We start from the raw sequence: 23,947 nt of genomic DNA on the forward strand, positions 1-23,947 counted from the left end.
GTCAGCAGTTTGCTTCAATGAACCCAGAGCAAGTTCCAGGAACAGGAGTGCCAGGCGCCAGCCAAATCTGAGATGGTGGTCATTATTTGCAGGGGGCCAGATTTAGTTCCTCATTTAGTTTTGAATTGCTGATCAACGCAAAAGTCTACAAGAGGCTTTTTTCTCCCTGTTGTTTTTTCACAGTTTTAAGAGTTGGAATGATTAAATTAATGTAACAAGGAATTGGACAAGGAAATCTACAGAGCTAAATGCTAACTGGCATATTTTGAGTGGACATCTGAGGTTAAGTGCAAGGAACAAACAATCATGCAGCTTTTAAAGAAGGATTTCCAATACATTAGAAATCTTTACAAAAATGTGAATGCAGGAAACAAGACATGGAACATTTTAAAAAGTAAACTTTTATACTATGAAATAAACTGAATGAACAATTGACATCACTTCTTTTTATATAAACTTAACATTAATATACAAAATTTATGAAGAAAACTGGCATAAATACTGTGATTCAAATAATAGCAGTTGGAAACAAACACACAAACCCAAAAACAATAACAAAAAACTAAAGTAAAAATAACATTTTGATATCTCAGACCTTTGAATGCTTGAAGAATTATGCGTATGTAAAAAACAAATAGCTGAGGTAATCTCTTGCTGAGGGTGCTGTTTTGAAGTTGTGGCACAGGATGGTGTATTTCTGGAGCCATGGGTATAGAGCTACTTGCTTGGTTATGCCTACTGAGTGCATGATACTGTTTGTGCTGGAGAAATCAGTTGTTTAAAAGTCATATCAATGTTTGACTGCTGTTCCATATGTACATGTGTCCATTTTGGATGTTGAATGGGGATTTCAGTTTATGTCACACAGAGGGCTAAAACCAATTAAGTAATTCTGCATCTATGGTTCAAGAGCTTTGAACGAAAAAAGAAAAGGACAAGATCGGGGTGAAAGTTCACCCAGTCAAAACCTACTCTGCAAATCAGTGCCACTGAAACCACCTTTAACAGTATCTAGGTTTGTCAAGTTAGTGCAGTAAGGTGTATGTATTTTGGTGCAATCCAATGATCCCTTCAAAAATGCATAACACAAACAAAAGCATAAGGCAACAAAAAGGTGCTAAGTGGTCCTATATCTTCTCTTTATAGTGAGCAAATTTTAATTGTCATTTATATCATATTAATGTTGTTGTTGTGACTGCTGCCATTCTGGTTCTGCAGAGCTTGTGGCAAGATTTTCTTCTTCAGGAACAGCCTTTGCAGGAACTTGTCACTGATGGACATGGGGAAGTAACTGTAAATGAAGTACATAAGGCCCACCCCTGGCCCAGCATAGTAGCGTACTTTGGGCTGCAGGGACACCAGGGCATCCGTGATTGTGTTGATCACTGGGCTCAGGTCTTCATTGGCTGTCTTGGCAAAGTCCTGGAAAAGCTGCTTGGTCTCCAGAGTGTACTCTTCTCCATATTCCTCCAGTAGTTCTGGTGACAGGTTCTGAATTAAGTGTTTATATTGCTGCTCCCAGTACTCAGCATTACTGGATTGACCTAAAAATAAAATAAGACAGATCAGAAGTTTGTGTGTCAGTGTTGCTGCTGTGGTCCCAGCACATTATTGCAGTTTGTTCTGTGGGGGGGATTTAACAGCGAGAAACAGGGCAACAGCTACACAGGTAATGCAGGTTTCAAGGGCATACTGAAGGTTTCAAGGGCATCTACTTGTGAATTATTATTACTTCACATGTCCCTTTAAATACATGAAATTGTTTGGTTAACATTATCAATTCAGTCATACATTCCACATCATTTTTGTTTGTAAACCCACCAGTGCTACTTCACATGGGATGCTTTTGTGTCATGGGTATGTGGCAAATAACATAAGTAGAGCTAATAGCAGTCATGTTAGCAGACTGTATAAAGGTCTCTGCATAAGCCTACTTCTTTAAAAACATATACACATATACACCTCATACTCCTCTGAAAAACCCACAGTCCTCTGAAAAACCTATGCAATAATATAAAAGACGTCATCTCTCCTTTTCTTATCAGAAGCTAGATTTTACTGATGTTCTCATGTTCTAATTTACCAATATAGATAAAACACACACGAGAGTAATCGATAACACCAGAGGATATTTTTTCTTTGAAGTATCCAATTAAAAAAAACAACATTATGGACAAATGCTAAAGACAGGAGCCATGGGTAAAGAGAAGGAAATGTCTGTACATGTGTGTTTGTTTCCCCTATTTTCGTATGTACTTGGGATAATGATCTGTATGTCTACATGCCCAGGGGGCAGGTGCATGCTTCCATTTATTTAGAAAAGTGAATGGCAAGTGAAAGTAAAAGTGAACATGTTTCAGCAGTTGTGTGGATCATCCCATTGCCTGTATTTAAGGCAATCTACACACAATGCCTCTTGGCAGTAGGCTATTGCCACAGATATGTTGACCACTAGGACAGTATGATGTGAGTGTCTTGTGGCATATTTGCAGCAAGCATTGTGTAACTAAGTTGAATTGATTGTAATGAGCTAACAGGACTGGGGTCAATTCTTTGTTAAATTGAGGATTGCTGATAAATTTCACTTCAGATCTTGCATTTGAATTGAAATAAGTAAAAGGATACAGAATTTGAACTTGAATTCATGGGAATGGAAATGAATTCATGGAAATTCAAATGCAAAATGTATTTCATTTACCACTATAAACAATGTTTGCTTCAAGATCAATGACACATTACATGCACTATTGTGTCATGGCCATTCTAGGACACCCCTCCCCACTTTCAGGAAGACATCATTTGACACCTCCCATTTTTATCAAAATGGCATTACCATCATTTTACAACTGAGATGGATTTCAGGATGCAGTATGCGGCTATGCACACTCCATCCCTATCAGTGGCCATAAGTATCTTCAATGATGGTATAAACCATGCAGTATGCAGTACAACTGCAACATAAAGGGGTGGGGGGGTGGCAGTGTAGCATAGTGGTTAAGGAGCAGGACTCGTAACCAAAAGGTTGCCGGTTCGATCCCCGCTGGGACACTGCTGCTGTACCCTTGGGCAAGGTACTTAATCCACAATTGCCTCCGTAAACATCCAGCTGTATAAATGGATAACATTGTAAAGAACTGCAACCTATGTAAGTCGCTTTGGATAAAAGCGTCTGCTAAATGAATAAATGTAAATGTAAAGGCACTGTAGCACTATAAACCTTTAATAGCTAAGTTACGTTGGCAAAATCTTTTATCTAGCTTGGTGGTTAATGAAATAGCTAATGCTATATTTGTCTGTTTGACTTTTGTATTTTTGCAATTGTCAGATTTTCAGCAATGCTTAAAGCTGCCTATTTAGCTACAGTAGCTGTCTGACTTGAAAGCTAAAACTAGCATATCATTGTTTATCAGAAAACTGCTGAATTAACCCAGAAACTGTAGTAACTACTTTTACTTTTTTACTTGTAATATCTTCTTTAGGGCTCAGATAAAGATAGTGTTTCCTTAATATTCCCATTTGAGTACATTGAAAATCTTTACAGTAAGTCTTATGGTCACATTGGGTGCTGAGGAAGAGGACAGTCTGTGATTATAGACAATTTTTGATGCCATGAACTGGCCTTTCTATCACCTTATTTTCAGTAGGACTGTTCCCTGCTTTTAATTGGTATATGCTCTGAATGGGGCATCCCTTTGTATGCTGCCATAGTTTATCTTTGCCTAGGCTGCCTAATGTCACACTGTCCTATACTGCACCCATTCTACCAAATACCCCCCACCTCTCTCTATATCTCCTCCCATCTGAGCAACAAGTGCTTCTGCAGCACCACCCCAACTTATCTATCTAACATGCCCAGACCATCGCTATGCTGTCTACTGTTGGATTGAGGGTCCCCACTTATAGCCTGGCTTTCTTTTTCTTTGGTTCCCTTTGGGAAATGCACTGTGCTACACAATGTGACAATCTAGATTGTAAAAATGGGCTATAACAAATGCAGTTTGATTGATTTGAAATTTGATATTTTGAATAACGAGACTGCTCTCATATTAAGTAGGTCATTATTGTTATATCATTTTATAAAATCATGCACTCCATTGTATCCAGTTACTAGGGAGTGCTTCAGTGTTGAGGAAATGCTAAAAGAGTCTCAATATGCTACGAAATGCACACTGAAGGATCCATACTGGGAAAGCTGGAGAAGAATGCTGTAGAGCATATGTCACAGTATCATTACAGAAGCAGAGTGTGGTACATTTTTCGTTTTTTTTTTCTGACATGAATAATCTCACATGTTCTGCAATACATCTGTGGAGCCATAACAGAGAGAAGGGGCCTCTCCTGGAATATCCTTACCTGTCTTGAAAGCTGAAGGGAGGACAGTGGAGACCTTGACCCCCCAGGGTTTTAGCTCGTGGCGTAAGGTGTTGATGAAAAGATTAAGGGCTGCTTTTGAGGCTCCATATGCTGCTAGACAAGGAAATGGCTGTTCCCCTGCCAAGAAGATATGAGCAGACGGCCTGCATTATAACATGACTCAGTTTTGAACACTGTTGTTTCTAGTACATCCACATATGTTAACATGCACAGCAGAAGATGTTTCTGTACTTTGCTATCAATCTGATGACTTCCCACTTACACTGCTTATTTATTCTGGGTACACAGTACTCCATATGTGAAGTATGGAAGATATCAATATTGCCTTTAATATAAAGTCTTTAATGCTGAACTATTGTTCTAGCTATTGCTAGCGATTATCTGCAAGCTAGCTAGGTATTTAAGCTACCTAGGAAATGGTCACACTTGGGTCACCAACCTACCCACCTCTAAATCTCTCCTGGAACAAAGCAAATTGGTGCCATCACCGTGTGCACCCAGTCATGATTGGCTGATGACACAGCCAGAATCAGCCTGCTCTTGAAACAAACACTTCTACTATTTGAGCCACTTGGGAGCCCCAGGTGTTCTAAACTTGACCTCACCGTTTTGTTCAGCTTTTTACACAACCACATCAGTAACCTTTGTTTCATAACAATGTTTTTGCATAGATGTCGCGTGCTTGTGTTCTGCACTCCCTCAATATGGGCAATATAACAATGAAAACAGTATCATTTTGAGGTCTTTATACTACATCTAAGCCTGGTAGTGTTTGTTTCGATAAAAACACAATGATCTGTTGATACAATGAAAAAAAGCAGAGAGAACAATGGCCCTCTTGCTGTTCAATGGGCGTGCACTGAGTCAAGTAGTAAAGGACAGTTGCATGACATGAAAGGATATGACAGAGAGAATGTTAGCCAAATCAGCCCCTCCTTCATAAAAAGTGAAAACCAACAACTCAGCAGGGTTAATTACAAAATGTGAAGCTCTATAAAGGCAAAGGGCTTGTAGTTTAAAACCAGACTTATGCTCAGCAACTTCCAAGTTAACCAATAACAGCATTTGAAAAAAAAAAAAAAAAACTTGGTACGTTGTTTTTAACAAAATCACACCCCAGTATTCTTTAAATAAAGTGTTTGTCAGACTTGAGCTATTTAACAGCCCCTTAACCCCTGACAAACACATATAGTAAATCCACATGAAACAGGGACATTAAATACTGCAATTATGTTGCAAATACTGTATCTTCTACCTGGCTGTTGCACATAACAGACTGATTTGCTACAACATGACAAAAACCATGTTAAAAATAAGAGCTGTGCTTAATAGTGAATAGAACCTGCTCACTGGGCAGCTGAGCGGTGTAGTGGTAAGGAGAACTGCTTATAGCCCAAAGGCTGCTAATTCAATTCACTGCAGCCCACTGCTGTTGTACCCTTGAGTAAGGTAGTAAACCTGAATTGCCCCAGAAAATACTCAGCTGCATAAATGGATACTCCTGTAAAAGTTGAACATTATGTAAGTCAGTAATGCTCACACATTGTAACTCAAATTCCTCAGTCAGTCCTGAATCTGCAGTTACAGTTATTTCTGCTCTGGTACAGGTGCTGTCCATTGGGTAGTTATTACAGAGTCACAGAGAGGAAGAGGAAGGGTAAACTGTAGTACTAAATTTAATTTGAGTATGTGATGCAATGTACCATGGTTTGTAGCAAAAAAAATGTTCTTCAATAAAAGACAGTATGTAAATAATACATCAGTATTCGAAATACACCATTCATCTGTTCCTAACAAGTAACAACTTTCTGGTATTTTATTTCGGACTAAACTGATAAAGTCAATACAATGCAAATAAAAGTGGGGTTGTAAATGGGTTACTGCCTAGAATACCTGCAGACAGCACAAATGACTTAAACTCATAAGGTCTTTTGCAACTTGCAACACAATAACCACAACTTCTGATAATGTTGTAACTTTCCTCTAATAACATAATAATAGCTGATATGCTGAACTGTAAGGTAGCAAAGCTTTTTTTGATGAAGAAAAATATGTTATCAGTGAAAAATATTACATTATCCAGTAAATGTATTCAGTGGGAAACCTAACAATGATCTGATAATGTAATAAGTGAGCTATTATGTTATCCAGTGAATACGACATTATCAGTTACAATAAGGTATGTCTTTTATCATTTTTGATTCCTATTTTCACCTGAGGGGCTGGATATTGTCACAATCCTGCCTTTGGCTTTCCGTAATAGAGGCAGAAAGGTCTTGGTAACATTCAGCGTGCCAAAAAAGTTAACCTCCATGCACCCTCTGTAGTTGGACATGAGGGAGAGCTCTGCGTCGCCGAAGTTCACACATATTCCTGCATTGTTCACAAGTCCCCATAAACCTGAAACAGAAGAAAAATTATTTAGAAAAAAAAAAAATTTGTTCAATGTTTCCCTACCATTTGTTTTTGTCATCGGTGCAACACGGACCTTGTATTTAGACCCCAACAGCAGGTCTGTTTCCAGACACCTGCCACCATGCTGTTCCCTATTTTATGGTAAAGGCCAACTCCACAGGCCACTACTTTCCTCAACCTGCTCTGTGGCACACACTAATGAGAGCCATATTAAACAATACATGCAAGTCATAGCATTTGCTTTATTGTGGAGGGATATGACTTTGTTTTCTGTCATCAATAATTCATCTAACTGCTTCTCCTCTACAGAATGTCTTATGCACATCTGAAGTATCTTAGACATGCTGGGGAAAAGAAGGACAAGGATAACTGGGATCCCAGTGTGTCTGCTCTCTGTAAAGAATTTGCCTTTCTACACGAGGGAGCAAAGTATTTGGGGGCAATTGTTGTGAAATCAAAAGGAGATGTTAATGTTCTGCTAACATTTTCTGTTCACTGTTTGCTCAGTGCCTTTTTCCAACTGTGTCTAAAGTTTATTTGTTGTTGTTTTGTTACAAGAATGTAAGACAGGTTATGTAATTCATATTGATGTCTCAACCCTCCTGGAATTTCATTGTGCTTAAGAGGAAATAGAAGAACAGTGAAGGAACAGAGGCATATGGGACAGCCAGGAGTTGGAAATCAGGGAAAGAATGAATCAAGTGCCCTATGCCCTACTGTATAACTAAGGAGCTATAACTGAAAGTTATGATGATTGTGCTGAAATACTGACATGAAATCCAGTCATGTCAATAGAACTATAGTCCGTGAAGGAAGCAGTGGCCCAAAGGAACTATATAAATGACAATGACAGTCAATGACAATGTAACAGTCAAGTGACCTGACATGGGGCAGTTAGTAATAGAACTAAATTATTTGATGCTTTGTCTTCTGGGAAGCATGTCATACCACTATCAAAGGCTGTCTTGTCTTGAATGGATCATGGACTAACTGTGTGATGAATTAAATCAGTGGAAAATGTAATTTGTAATTTGTAATGTTTTAACAATGCTGGTGGAAATTCAGTATATTTATCTTGCCAGGCCGTAAAAGACTTCACAGACTTTACAATAACAGTTCTAGTCAAGTAAAATCTGGATTATTATACTTTTTTCCTCCTCTTTCACTGAACATTTCTTTGAATTCAATGGATCATTGCTTATATTGTTTGGTTTCTGCAAAAGTGCCACAACCCCAAACAATAAAGTTAGTTGTAGATCATATATTTTTAATTGGATGAACTAGTAGAAAAGTTCCTATTATCCAACCCATGAAACTAAAGCAAGGGCTACAGAAAGTTGACACAAAAATGAGTTTTTAATACAGCTGTTAAAAATGACAATCCCTGTAAATGCCAAAAGGCAATTACAATTTGCTGCAATTGACTCAGAACTTGATTGTTTTCACTAATATGAAGTATCAGATTCAGAAATGGTATTGGCCACATTCCCACACAAAACTTTGGTCAGCTGATATATTGGTGCTTGTCTCACCAATTTTTGCAGAGCCCCAGAATCCAGGGATTATCATGGATGCTGAGCTCAAATTTAATCACCACAAAATACCTCCGTAAGTATTCCTTAAGCACCATAGAAACATTGCTTAAACCTGACCCTTGCTAGATTTTATTTTAAGAGCTGCTTGTGATTCTCTTACTCTCAGTGGCCTGTCTAACAGGATGTATCAGGAATCTGGATTAACTAAATAAATAAATAAACAAATAAATATACACTGGTCTGGGAGTGTTATTAGAATGGTCTGGCATTGGTCTTGCTAGTTTAAACTGAATGGATACACTTATGTCCTACTGTGATGGAAGTCGCTCTGGATAGGAGCGTCTGCTAAATGCTAAATCCAAATCTGATACTGATATGGGTACATTGATACATTGTGCAAGCTAATGCAAACACCATTCACCATTATATACTGATTATCGTCTGCCACAGGGAATTGTTTAATATGAAAAATAAAAAAGTCAAAGAGGAGAGTGTAGAAATAATTCATAGTGAAACTGTGATTCACATGAAGTGTCATGCACTGTAACAAAATCATCCTGCGGTGGAGGGGCAGTGAAAGAATACACAGCCTTACTTTTACGAAATCACTGAAACATGTTAAAGAGTAAATTTTTTTAGCATTGAGGGGCCCATTCCTGTTAGCAGTGCTAGACGTTATAATTCCACTGAGTCTGTGATGGAAATACCAGTGAAACCCTCAGACACAGAAAGGAAATGCAATTCAAATAATTCACCATGACTTTATATCTCAAAAACAGAAGTGGATTTTAGATTACCCTCATGATAGATTCTTGCAGCTGTTGGCAAGATGAGGGTGCTTTACTGTTCTTAATTTGTTGTAGTACACTGGTTCTACCTGTGGCCACACAGCCTTCAAACACATGTGCCTTGCTCTGATATGGTGCAATGAATTGAAAATAACCAGTTCCTTGATTTGCAGCCAGACTGCTCATAGCTACAGCAAAAGAATGAGTGAGTGTGTAAGCAATCCTTGGACGGGGCCGGACCCACTGCACCCTGTGCCCTTTACCGAAGCTCTCAGATTACATCCTGGCTGCATAATGCACTGCCCTTACATGACTCTCATAAAGTAATACAACTCCGTGAAATATTGCCTCAGAAACATACAATAATAACAAGTGAATGATTCACTTATTTTCCATATATCTTCACATCAAATGAAACAAAGTTCTGTATTGTTCTTCAAGAAACTGTCTGTCTGTTCTGACAAGAACAGTTTTTAACACCATTGATTCCCTCCAATCCCTGCAAACTGAAAAGAATTATTTCTATGAAACTGGTCTACGGGCATACTGAGTGGAGTCTTTCGGAAAGCTGTACAAGTGAGGATCAGACCCATTATAGAGTGCAGTACATACAGTAATGAAAAGTGCATAGTTCAAGCTACTATGAATGTAAGACCCTTTATTTGCATTTAGTCATTAAAATGATTTTCTACTTCTATGTGAGTTTTAGCAACATGGCTAATGGTCACTAGAACATCTTCTGGTGAGCACAATAAGGTTCTGGCAGCCAATGGCAGATGCTGTCAAAACTATCATACTGTTTGTCTCACCTCGGAGTCCAAGTTTGGCCTGGGTGGTGAGGAGGGCCTGCTGGACTTCCTCAGGTTGGGTGATGTCCATCTGGAGGAGCGTGAGCCTGGAGGAGCAAATGTGCCGTAATTCCCTGGCCCCCGTCCCGCTCAGGTCCAGCACGCTGGCAAACACCTCGAAACCTAATGCATCCAGCCGCTGTGCAGCAGCCTTCCCAAACCCAGAGTCACAGCCTGAAAAAAAAAGAGTACTCCATCAACCCCAGACTGGACGCTTGTAAGAGAAATTTTCTGAATTAATCTCAGAAGTCCCAGGCTAGAAGAGAGAGTGCTCAATCAGACCCAATGTCATAATATTAAATCCAGAGTTACCCTCCACTGAGTTTCAGAAAATATTATGAAAACAATCACTATGATTGTGAACATTGTGAGTCCTGACTTATTGATGGAAAAAAATCCTCTCACTGCATACAGTGATAGCAGAGTATTTTGGAAGCGACTGTGACTACTTAATTGCTTTGGTGTAAATCTATCTGTCTGTAAGTCTTGTGGACAAGTACCATTGAATATACATTTAAAGGTATCATGCGTGAAAATGAACATACATCCAAATACTAAAGCTGGATGCAAAAACTGAATAGCTACTGTGAATAGTCTGAGACCTTCTGGAAGTACAAGTACAGGACAGTTTAAACTGGCATCAGAACAGTGACAATACATCAATAAACGTATGGTTTCTGGATATTTTCACTACAGAGAAAATGGTGGTCTGTTAAGAAGTCTGCAAAACGTATGTCCAAATATACATAGCTGTATATATGTATGTATGACATAACACACACACTCACACACACACACACACACACACACATATATATATATAGCCTACACTTTTCACGTACGGTAAGGACAGATATTTAAAGTTACTATGTACATAACATGTGTTGGAAACTTTTTCCTTCACTCGCAATAAACCATTCACCTTTCACCTGGAATCTGTAGTATTGTATTTGTCACTATATTTTAACAGAAGCTTTTCTACAGGATTTATCAAGAGACAAGGTATTCTGAGGACATCCTCTGGGCTCTCAGCTCAGGCTGAAAGCTCTGCTGTGTCCTATGACAGGACAGATGTCCAGTGCATTCTGTTCTCTGCAGGATTCTCAAACTTGCCAGGAACTCTCAGGAAAGATCCCATAGGGAAGTAACCGACAAGAGCACAGACACATGCAAACACAAATCGTACAATAAAAATACACAGAAGCACACAGGTGTATGCAAACATGAGTGATATGCCAATAAAAATACATGGAAGCTTGAGTTATAGTCTAGCACACATTTACTTTGGACTGACTGCTTCTTTCTGTACATATTTCAGACACACTCTCATATTATGCAAAATGTAATTTAAAGTTTAAATATATTATCATTGTCATCCAATGTCCAACAATATTTACTCCTTATGTGTACTCATTATATATTCTCATGTGTTAAACAGGCATATGAAGTAATGTATGAATTATACTTGTATCTTGGTTCAACTTCATTGTCACATTGACTCAGGTACAGCCCCCCCCCCCCCCCCCCCCTCGAACACACACACACACACACACATACACACACACACACACTTACATTCACTGTCCTGAGGATATTGGGTTTCTGAACTTGGAAGGAGATTCAGATTCAGTTCCATATTACCATACAGCTTTTCTGACTCCTAAAGCTTGACCCCAAGCAAGCTCTGGTGCACAATTAGAATGGACTGGCTGCAGCTGTTTCATACCCAGCATGGTGTGCCAGAAGAGAAGAACAGGCATGCCCAACCTGAAACCTGTCCTGTACCTTTAACTAAGTAAGGTTTTCTGGGTCATAGAAACATGAGGAAGCTCACAGACCGGTGTCAATGAGCTTTGGGGAAAACAAGTGCTGTTTGACATTGTAACATTGTACCTTATTTCCTAGAATCACAAAGCTGTTTTTGTGACATAAGGTCATGATAAATTAGTGCTCTTAGAGACCACCTCAGTTTTAATTTGATTACTCTTCTGCAAAAGGTCTCAACAGGTAAAAAAGAGAACATGGGATGAGGTGGTCCCAGTAACTGCTCCTAATGTGTTGGTGACACACTTGAAATGACAACGTCCCTGTCGGCTCACATCTTAACATCTGGAAAACTCACAGTTTGGAAAGGAACGTAACATAAAACAGTAACATAAAGCACAGTTTACCCAAAACAATTGAAATGTTGGGGCTCCTTTGACACAGCATCTGGTAGCAAACCGGAGGACTGGTTAGTGACAGATTGACAGTGTGACAGGTTTTTGTGTCTCTGCATTGTCATTTAATTGATCTCTTTAATAAAAGCTGCAACAACAGAAACAATGTGGGTTATCTTTCAACGTTTGTGTATGTTTATCTATATTATATGTCTAGTCTTTGCTTTTGATTGTTGTACTTCCTGTAGAGCTATAACAGTGCACCATTTGATCTGAAAATTCAGTTTCCCTGTAGATAAATAGATATTTTAGTGTGTTTTAAATAAAGCTAAACCTATTATTTGTGGCCGCCAACGGTCATACAAGTACAACATGAACTCAGATGTGAGTGCAAAACCACTAAAGGTGAGCTGGGTGCAACAAACAAGATTGGGCCAATCTTTTCAGTTTAGTGAACTAAACCTGAATGTCCACTGCATATGTCTTGGAATCCATGACAGATTTTACATTTGTCCTATACTAGCAATTGTTAATGGTGTGAGAAACTATGCTGCAGATACGTCACAGTGGAGGTTCACCACAGCAATAGCATGTCTCAAGTTACAACCATGTCCTTAAAGATGGGAAAATCAGCACGGCTTGTCTGACTGCATTTTGTCAACAAGAAAATGCCAGCTTTCTCAGGTGGCAGTTCCAGCTGTTTCTGGAAATAAACCTCCCGTGAAAATTCATCTGAATACAAGGAAACAGGCGACTGTTTAATTTCACCTGTCAGTGTGAAATAAAAACTAGTTTAAAAAATCACATGTCTACCAGGGACACCATGGGAAATAATAAACTGTGTGTGTGTGTGTGTGTGTGTGTGTGTGTGTTTGTGTGGGAAGTGGTGGGGGGGGGGGGGGATTTCAACCTTCAGTTTCATAGCTATCAAACAACTTGTTATTGGAAGAGTTTTATTCTCAGGTCATTTTTGAAGACCCTGGGCCCTGTTCAAGTGGCAGAAAACCCATGTAATGATCAAATGCAGTGGGCAAGCATGACTTTGTTATTTTGGGACAGTGCAAACGGGAAAAATGACGGTTGCACATAAGTTGCTATTTTCCTCCTTGCTTTTTTTGGACTTGCACTGAGTGGGTGTGACAGGGGTGTGACCTTTACATTTGGGGTGTGGATTGGTGCAAACATTCTGTGCTGTGGTATTTAAGTGATCCCAAAATACTGTCGCTGAAAGGTGGTCTTAATGCAAACACAAAGGACAAAATGTCACCAATGGATAATACCAGAGCACCTGACGGGAGGCAATTACGAGGACATAAGAATTTACTGAATGAATAGGTGAGACTTCAACACAGAGACACCACTACAATAAAAATAGGACTATATAATTTTAATATACAACTTATGCAAATTATTGCAATTATTTATTTTCTATTGCCTTGTGTTTTATTATCAGTTATGTATAAAATGTATATTGGTAAACAATTAAAATAGAGGACACCAACAATAAGGAAAATGTATATATATATGGGGAAAAAGCTTTACAAGCTTAACACAGTACTATGGGAATGCATTAGCCATGATGAACAGAACACTACAACTACCTTGACAAAAGGCATCCTTTCCATATGCCCAAATTTTGTCAAAAAATGACTGTTAATCAAATACCCTTGGGTTTCCATCTAGATAAAGTTGCATTACATTACATTATTGGCATATAGCAGGCACTCTTATCTGTAGTGACTTACATCAGATAAGGTTTTTGTTTGTTTGTTTGTTTTTTTTTTTACAACATCATCCACTTACACAGCTGGATATTAACTGAGGCAATTGTGGGTTAAGTACCTTGCCCAAGGGTACAGCAGTGGTGTCCCAGTAGAGAATTGAACTGGCAACTTTTTGGTTACAAGTCCTCCTGCTACAGTACCACCCAAAAAAAAATCATCAATATAGTTCCATTGATACAATGAAACACTAACTGTACACACCTGCTCTAGTGAGAATGGCTTGTGGCTAATGTTACATAACAGATGTGACCATTTCAGATGTATAATAAAACTCCACCACACAAAGGCTATTTGGAATGACAATATTTATTAGAAAATTCAGAATTTTTGAATGTATGCCTGAACTTTCCAAACACCTGCATTTTCAGTATTCAACACACTCGTTAAATAATACTACATGACACTGATATCAGATGATTTAAACCTTGGATTTACGGCTCACATGAATGGCACTTTGGATGGATGGAAGGGTACTGAAGAGACTCATACTTGTCAACCCATATAATTCCTGCTTAGTTTCTTATGCCAGATGAAGGTTGAAAGAATCCAGAGTGTAATTAGCCAGTGTAGTGTTGTTGTTGCTACTTCATCAGTACTTGCTACCATAGAAAAAATTGACATGTATGGGAAATCGATCTTGCTACCTTGTCAGAACGGTGTCGCGCTGGGACTAAGGGAAAGTTTTTTTAAAGGGAAGGCACAAGCACCCTGATTAGCTGTGCAGGGGAACACCTTTACCCAACTGTCGGCTCAGTAAAGAGGTAATCCAAGCCCATGTGCACTTTGCACCACACGTGTTTGTGCTGCCTAAATAATTCAGACACGCCCTTTTGATACTGGTGCCAGGGGTTTGCGCTTATGTTTGCATTTGTTAACTGTGTTATAGGCACTTAAATAGGGCCCCCTGTCTTGGTTCACCAAAATGTATGTCTCAAATACTCTGAATTTCAGAATTGCAAGTGAACAACTCAACAGGATTTAATCCCAAAAAGCTGCAAATTCAGCCAGTCCTATGACTTTAACTTTTATCCTAGGAAGAATTTCAGATTCCTTTTAAATTGCTTTATTACAGGTTTATTTTTTTCCTCCCTCCTTTTTTATTTCTACCAATAAAGTGGTTCAGCTTTGAAGAGAAACAATTTAAACAAAGTTCTTCATTAAGAGTTATTCAGAACCTACTTCAGAACCTAAATTACACTTTGGTTCCCCTCACTCTCACTCTCAAAAGAAGACACCAAGCTTTGAGCAACAGGCACTCAACAGCTTTGTCAAGTACAGATGTCTTAGCTCAGACAAAAACCTATTCTTTACAGGTCAATTATTATAAACCCTGGAAACAAGACTCTAAAAAGCAAAAGTAGCACTGTTGGTCATAATTCTGATTTCTCCTGCTTTGGGAGTTGTGCCAAGCACCAGCAACATATTACTATTTGTAATCTGTCTTTGGTCTGGGGCAGCCGGTTAAGTATCTATGGGACAGTTCAACTCCTAAGTCAAGTGAATTGTAAAAGGGGATTGGAGTCTGGTTACCATGCCACTAGACAGCCTCCTGGGAGCTCAACACCATGTTAGGCCCTGACCTGAGAATACCTTTCTTCATCAGATTTTCACTGGTGCGGCCACACATGGAAAAGCTTGAAGTAGGAGTAATCAATGGTTTTTCCAACTGCAAATATCTTTCATGGTACAGCTTCTCATTCACCTCACATCTTCTACTTCAGTTAAAATTCAGGAAATGAAGAGTTCTTTTGAGAAACCAACCTTTATAAATTTCTTTTCAACTTTATGTTCAAATGTCCTTCTCACTAGCATCATCTATTACTTTAAAGCTTACACTAGACAATAGAACACCAGAGCATGATTTTACATTGCAGAAATTAAATGAAGTGTACATATCTTTGCCTTCACATACTATCTGTGTCATATTCCCCTCCTAAAATTTGCTATTCATTTGGCCTAATGAATGATATTTAGTTTCATTTCCATTTTTTTCCAAGATTATTTTTCATTGTGATGCAGCAAAAACATAAGAGATTCATTTCAATACATATGCAATTATTGAAGGAATGATGAAGAATAGTGGTTTTCAATTGGACAATAGAGGACTTGGAGACTCGCTTACATTTTCCCCAAAAAGCACTAAAAAATGTAAAATCTAAGGCTTTGGATAAAATTGAAATATGATGACTAAGATATAACAATTAGATGCAATAAAAGCATGTAATGCATGTATGGATAGTTTAGCTGGAGCCCATATTACCACATACAGGTAACAGGTGCTAAAATAAAGTAAACACTTGAGTAAATGAGGGATACAAAATATATTGAAAGCAGGTACTTCCACACAAGTGCACTTCTAGAGTTAATTAAGCAATTAACAACTGATCATGCTTAAAGTAATGCATATAAATGTTGGGCAACCCCATTTGCCTGTGATTTTTACTACTATGGACAGGAGCTTCAGATACAAAGACCACTGAACTTGTTGATGTTTCACAAGGAACGGTGACTATGTGACTAACAGTGACTAAGTCATGTTGGCATGTAAGATTGGTAAGACTGGTAGTTCTGTTATGGTGTGGGGTGCATTCTTCTGCCACGCTTTAGGTCTACTCCACCCCATAGACAGTATGGTAAATGCCAATAAATACAAAGTAATTTTGAGTGATCACCTTCATCCTGTGGTGAAGCATTTCTATCCTGATGGGAGGTGTCTCTTCCAAGATGACAATGCCCCCATCCACAGGGCACAAGTGGTCACTGAATGGTTTGATGAGCATGGAAATGATGTGCACCATATACCATGGCTATCTCAGTCACCAAACCCCTATGCAATTGGACATTTATGGGAGATTCTGAAGTGGTACCCAAGACAGCATTGTCCAATACCACCATCAAAACACTAAATGATGGAATTACTTGTGGAAGAATTGTATCGCATCCCTCCAACAGAGTTATAGACTCGTGTAGAATCTATGGCAAGACACATTGAAGCAGATCTGGTGGCTTGTGGTGGCCCAATACCCTATAAGTCACATTGTGCTAGTGTTTCCTTTATTTTGGCAGTTACTATATATTGACAACATTACTACGACAATGGCTAATTGATATTGATGTTTTAAGTCGACATGCACTAAGGCTACTGTGAATAAACATAACTTATCTGAATTATCTCACTAAACCATGTAAAACAAGGTATTTCTCCTTCGTATGGTAAGTTGTTTATGCTGCCATCCTCAAACAAAGGGAAACTTTGATAATGGAAATGTTAACAATGCAGTATAATGTCTACAATGCAACAGTGTCTAGGCAGCTAACAGTTGAGATCTGAATTTCTATTACAAAATCTATCATTGAAGCATTAAAATGTTGTATACTGGCTTAGTTGATAATAGAAAATCATAACTAAATTTTGATGAAAATCAGTCCTATAGCATTTATTAAAAAATACTGCTGGATAATTAGCATTTCCATCTTTACACCATGTAAAAGGCAGCACAGATGAACATTGTTTCAGAATTAAGGGCAGGTAAATTCTAGATGTGAATCCTCTGTGACTGGTCCAGTATGGAGTACAATGTAGTATGACGCAAAGCAGACCTATGTAGCTACATGACCAATGCAGGTATGAGGTGTGCTGAAAACTACATTTAATTGAAAGCCTTGTCAGTGTACAAATCAAGAGTTGAATTGTTCTTTTCAACTTCTTTCCTTTTTTGGCTAAAATTGCATTTTTTGGTTTGTAAATATTATTTCAGTATTATATTGACCTTTTGTTCATCTCAAGTACATTATTTTTTAGATCTGCAGATGGTCTTACCCAAATTAGTAGTAAGAAAGTTGTAGATATTTATGGCTATTGTTGGAGATTCTTTTTGGCATTGATGGATATACTTGGTTTTGTTTTGAATAGTTTCAGCATGAGTATACTGGAGAAAATGTTAACGATAAGTGGCTTACATACAGTAGATTAACCTCCATGACTCTTAAAGCTCATTTCATTCAAATAAATAAACAGGTCAACATTAATTTCTTTTCAAGCAGTGTTGAGAGGTTTGTGGTTGAAATACTGGCCATACTGACATACCAAAGATGTTACATGTACATTTTTTGCAGGAAGCAATACTGTGTTTTTTCTTCAGTTCTAGATCTGATTGCAGCACTGAGCCGCACAGGCCAGTGGCATGTTAATTAGGAGGTCTGATTAAGTAAAAGGTCATCAAAGAGTAGAGTCATTGCATGGCAGATCACAAAAGTAAACAGATGGGCACAGTTTACTCTAAGACCTTACATGCAGGAACTGAGGAAAATAACAATGGTAATGGGGAATTTCCTGAATTTTCATCGAAATGACATGGAATGGCACTACAATAACTGAACTCTATATAGTCTATACATAATCAAGTCAAAACACTTTGTTCTATGATTTCATATGGTTTATGCATGACATTTTACATTGTATAAGCGAATTTCTCTCAAAAAGCAGGTTATTTCTGCATCTAAGAAAGAATTACCAAACAACACTCATAAGACTATTATTTGGGAGTTCTTTGACAATACATTGAGCTCATTATACATGCATACATTAAACAGAGCAACCCATTGTATTGTATACTCAACATTATGCAATAAACTACTTACATTGAATGATTAAACTACTTATACATGCTATAAACAACAGCAATGGCCTCAGATAATATGCACATAAGGAACCATATTATGTGAATATATTGTCAATTATAAAATATATTGACATAATATTGTTCCTTAGATAGAACTTTGCCAATTTCCATAATGTAATGAGAGATTTTATCTTACAGATGTGAACCAGAGGCAAATTTGTTTTGATTTTTAAATAAATGTAACTGTAAAAACATCCTCAGTGATCAATCTTGCATTATACAGATTCACCACACTATACTATTGTACAACTGTGCTGTGCAAACAAAACCTGGTTTGTGAATTCTACATATTTCATTCACTATGGAAACAGACCTGTGCTTTGCTATAGTCAAGAAAGACAACGTAAGGACTGTAAATAAGGGAATAAGACATAGACTGTAATATTGTAAAGACATAATCCAGGATAAATATTAGATGTCATTATATGCACTTGATTTTTTAGATACACAAGTTTGCTCAAACTGTGCTAAACAACAAATGTATGCAAGAAATTTGTGTGACTATAGTAATAAACTGTATACCAGAACAGTACATGGGTTTTCCTACCTGTGATGAAGACTGCCTTGCCCTCGGTGGGGAGGGTTTGTGCAGGGGCACTCCTACTTGAGGAGAGACAGCACACAGTACACAACACAGCCAGCGCCAAGATAGCGGGGGGCCACAGCGAGCACAGCCTCTCCACCAGCACCGTCACCCCCAGCCAGGCCAGCAATGTGGGAGCTGCACTGATGTGAGATGCCAGGATCTTCTTCATTGCTCCTCCAACAAACACAGACATCACTCCCATGTAAATCCAGAAGGACAGTGCATAATCTTCCATGGCATTTGTGATCTGAACTGCAAGCACACACTTTCTCCCTCTCTCTCTCTCCGTCTCTCTCTCTCTCTCTCTCTCTCTCTGAAGTGCAGGGGTGGGGGGTGGGGGCTTACTCACACACGAACAACCATGTGCCTTCTGCTATGTTCCAGATACACACACATACACACACAGACAGTGTGTGAACTGAACTGGCTGTGCTCACTGTGTATAAATACAGCACACAGCTAGCAAGGGGAGGGACTACTTTAAAGGAGATCTAATATGCACCCAATGGCCAAACTTTTCCTTTAGGTAAAAGCTTTTTTGGGCTTTACCCACCTCCATGCTGAAGAGCATTTTCTCTGTGTACTTCCTGCTCATTTTCTCAGTCTCTCATCTTTTGGCATGCTGACACAATGTTTGGCACAATGTACAGTATACAATAACTGCAGAATGGGATGTCCTCCTTGCCAAAGACCTAGAAGAGTATAAATACCATTGCATCACTTATCCAGTAGTTATTTCAGGACAACTGTAAGAGTAGCATTTGAACAAAGACACCTATTGTTCGCAAAATATATCCTACAGGTGCAGATACATCAAACTATTTCTGCTTTTAACAAGTTCCAGCTTGTACAGTAATGCAGTTTTAAGTATATCCAGCATGTTGTACAAGGGAACTAGGAGTAGTCTTGACTTCATTCACAGCAAAGAGTATTTCCACTTCATCTTTAACTATTCCATTTACAGCTGTCGATGAAATTATTAAACTATGGCATGAAACCTTTACATGGAACAATTCCAAGACATAGATTAATCAATAGATACATAAATAAAATTCAGTCTGTTTTCTAGATCATGTAGTGCAATCCTGTTGGAATAAAATATATGCCGTAAAACAAAATTTCAGGGTGGAGGGAAGGTGTCCCTGTGGGCTAAAGCAGTATGTTTTTTTTTTTTTTAAATCTACTTTCAATTGCAGATTTAATCACAAACTGCCTTTTCTTTTTTTCATTTTCTTCATTTGCTTATGCCGTTTACTTTTTCTGTAAGTTGAACACTGGCAGCTCTGGTAGTAAGCAGCAGTTCCACTGAACTGTGTCCACTATGTTGGCACACAATCAATACTGTTCTGCACAGCACTGATGTAAGGATTCTCCTTGAAGCTTCCTCTTGTTTATGCACATATTATATAAAAACCATAAAGCCAGCAGATACACCACTAGCTCACATGACGTCTGCACTTTGGACGTCACTAAATCCATCCACTGTTTTATTTGACGCAATTTGCACAGCCATTTATAGTAGAATAAAACCTGTTGTTTGTCCCTGTGAATATAATGCACTTTGGATGCCGGCCTCAGTATGACGTTGGCATTCTGCACCTTAGAACTCAAAAAAGGTGAAACATTTGGAACACAGATTACGTATACAAAGAAAGTAATATGATGAGCTGTTTAGGGTTGCTAAAGGCTAAGCGACTTCACTATACTCTTTTGTATTGTGTGTATTTTATTACAGCAGAGTAGTGTGACACAATGTTCTCTGTCCTTGCATTCAAGTTAAAATGAGAAGTAACCTCTATGCTTAATCGGTCAGAAACCTGAGCTGAAATCAAAACAAGACTTTGCCCTCCCCACTACTTACAAACTGTAAACCTGGAAGAGGGGGAGGATTTTTTCACTTGTCAAGGAGGTAAGCAGAGTCAGTTCTTGGTTTTTTTGTTAGTTGTTCAGTTTTGTAGTGTTTGGCTAATTTGGACTGCAAAAAAGATAATTAGATAAAACCTGTGAATGTGTCTGTAGAACAAATAAATTCAGACTCTCCATGTTTGTTGGATGTAATGACTTATTACATTTTGAAATGTTTCTTGCATCTCAAAGTTAAGAATCCTCATAAAGAATCTAAAAGCACTTTAAACTTAAAAAGTCCTACTTCAGAGTAGGCAGTGGGAGTTATTTATGAAGCTTCCTGCTCCTTCTCTTAGCAGGCAATAAGACCATTTCCTACGAGTATATCTCAGTTTATTTTTACGACCTGAAGTTCTGAAAATAAATGGTAACTGTGACATTCTTCTTCTTGCCAATAAATGTAGTTGGTAAAAGAAATAACGCTGCCATACCACTACAATTTGTGAACACTATCAAACATTTTAAAAATGCCAACAAAAATATTAGCATGGATGATTTCCATTCTTGGTCAACTTGAAAGCAACAAAATATGATTTCTCTTAAATTGTTTTAGTTAATAACCATAATAATAAACTGTCTGAAATATTTCTCATTGTTAATATTGCCTCAGTTCTTGATTTCCCCAGAGCTTACAGATATTTTGCAGATAGAATTACACAAGAAAATACAGGCCCTGGTCTGGTTTGCACAGGCCCTCAACCACTTATTAAACTGCAACTTGAACATAAAAGTGATGAATAAAGGTCTCTGTGGCCTGTCCAGACTGTTTTTAGCATTATCCCAAGGGGATAAGTGAGTACCTGATATGGTCTCTAGAGGGCAGCTGTGATGTAATGTGTTTTGGATAGAAGACAAGAGTGTCATCCTGCCCACTCAGAAGTTTAAGAATAGGGTGACAGTATGATGTAAATACACACAGATAGTGTTATGAAACCAGTTACCCTCATTCTATGTTAAAATAGAGTTAGACCCCTACAATATTTGTCTTGGTTTTAAAGATTATATTAAGTTGCCAGATGGCACAGATAAAGTGGAATAAAGAGAAAGATAAAGAGAATAAAAAAGTCAAGCACACCATTTAGTTATTTTTCTATTTAAAATTAAATACAGCTAAGCTGTTCCCATACCTTCTTTTGTTTCATAAAATTATTTTAAAAGTTTCTTAAGAACTTTTTTATTAATTATAGTACAGAGGTAGTACAGAGGTGAATAACGTGTCAGTACAGAAAACACAGAAAAACTATTTAAACACCCCTCTTATTTTAATCCCCTTCTGTATTGATACTTCTGAGCAGTATCAAATATATGCATACTGTTTTATTATTTTGAAAAAGTAAAGCATTAGATAATAAGGATGTTTGTTTATACATACCAGCCATATGCTGGTATGTATTACAATATTGGAATGTATCAATAAATAATTTCATAATAAATAAATTATGAAATAACAAATATAAATAATAAATATCATAATAAATACATTCATTAGGAATTGTCCATTTCTGTACTGTGCACTGTTAGGTAGCAACCGTTTAATCGATAGGGAATGTTGTAAAAGGGAGGACTTAATTGTCATGCCACTACAACTCCCACATATGAGCTTAAGTGGCCCATGTCTGAATTTACTTAGTAGTAACAGATGCACACAACTCTCCACAGAAGCACTTAAGCAAGGTTTACGAGCACATATCTCAAGTCCGAATGTTGTAACCCATAATCTGGTTTGGTTTTGGACATTATTCAGACTCGGAAGTGTCAGAGACCTAAACCTATTGACTAAAATTATCGCTGTCTGTGAAGCAACCTTAAGCTCCAAAGGGAAAAAGCCTGGCAGAAAAACTATGGTTTCATCTAGTCACATCATCTAGTAGCCATTTGTTGCTAGGACAATTTATTTTCCTAATGAAATTAAGACCACAACACAAAGTCCATTTCTGTTATTTTTATTTTGGCCATGTGCAGTCCCTGCATAGGACTCCAAGCCAAACAAAAGTACTGCTACAACAACATCAAAGGCTTCATGCTTTGATTGTATGGAATTTCATATCCACTGCGCTGCAATTAGAAATGTTGTATTTGCTCTGGAGTGAGTAGCACCAAGATAGTGACTAGAAATTACTGAGGCAGTTCAAACGAGAACTTTTAGATGAAGATATCTATCTGCTGCTCATCGTAAAAAAAAAAAAAAAACTCAACTAATGGAGCTGCAGTAACAAATAGATCCGAAGCAGTTCACGTGTAAGAGCAAAACCTTTACAAATATAACAATGTAGAGAAAAGGTCAAAGTTCAGGTCAGAGTCATGCAAGTAAATCAGATAATTTTGCTTTGAACTGCAATTCAATAAAACCAAATCCAGGACCTAAAAAAATCTGGACTCACTAGTGATCAATATGGTAGCTCAGTTCACTGTAAGTCTAGCTGTCTCAGCTGGCAAGCTGTCAATGTTGGACTCACAATTTAGCACATGGCAAGCATCAACACAGAATATAAACAAGACAGTCAGTGATGTTTTTACAGAGTGGCTAGAATGGACACTTTGTATGGGGATGCAGAGTGAAGCTGTAAAACAGAGCAGACCAACAGAGCAGAGATCACAAGAGACACCAATAAGTCATCTTTAATGCCTGCAATTAGAGAGGAGGCGGTGGTAGGCAGTTTCAAGTCCCTAAACTGTGAAGTATTTGTCAAAATAGCTGAACAATGCTGAAGAGAAGCTCCTTAAAATGAACTAAGCAAGAAATGAGTTGACGTGAATGAGTTGAAGTGAAATGAAAAGTCCCACAACTTTAAGAGAAAGGACATTTTTAGAGCTCTGTTAGCATTACACATTTTCCCTTCCATTCCCAGTGGTACACACATTTCAGCATTA

The 23,947-nt window shown here is 38.0% G+C and overlaps 1 protein-coding gene across 1 annotated transcript; it reads right to left on the reverse strand.

Annotated features, from left to right (window-relative positions):
- Nucleotides 1-524: 524 nt before the first annotated feature.
- Nucleotides 525-19,452, reverse strand: LOC118788016 (corticosteroid 11-beta-dehydrogenase isozyme 2-like). Its single transcript, XM_036543834.1, has 5 exons — nt 19,133-19,452; nt 9,922-10,134; nt 6,589-6,774; nt 4,354-4,491; nt 525-1,544 (listed from the first exon to the last, which is right to left on the reverse strand). The coding sequence occupies exons 1-5, from the start codon at nt 19,404-19,406 to the stop codon at nt 1,168-1,170; spliced, it is 1,188 nt and encodes a 395-aa protein (XP_036399727.1). The 5' UTR covers nt 19,407-19,452; the 3' UTR covers nt 525-1,167.
- Nucleotides 19,453-23,947: the final 4,495 nt, after the last annotated feature.

Source organism: Megalops cyprinoides, chromosome 13 (genome assembly GCF_013368585.1).
Source record: "Megalops cyprinoides isolate fMegCyp1 chromosome 13, fMegCyp1.pri, whole genome shotgun sequence".
Lineage (NCBI taxonomy): Eukaryota > Metazoa > Chordata > Actinopteri > Elopiformes > Megalopidae > Megalops > Megalops cyprinoides.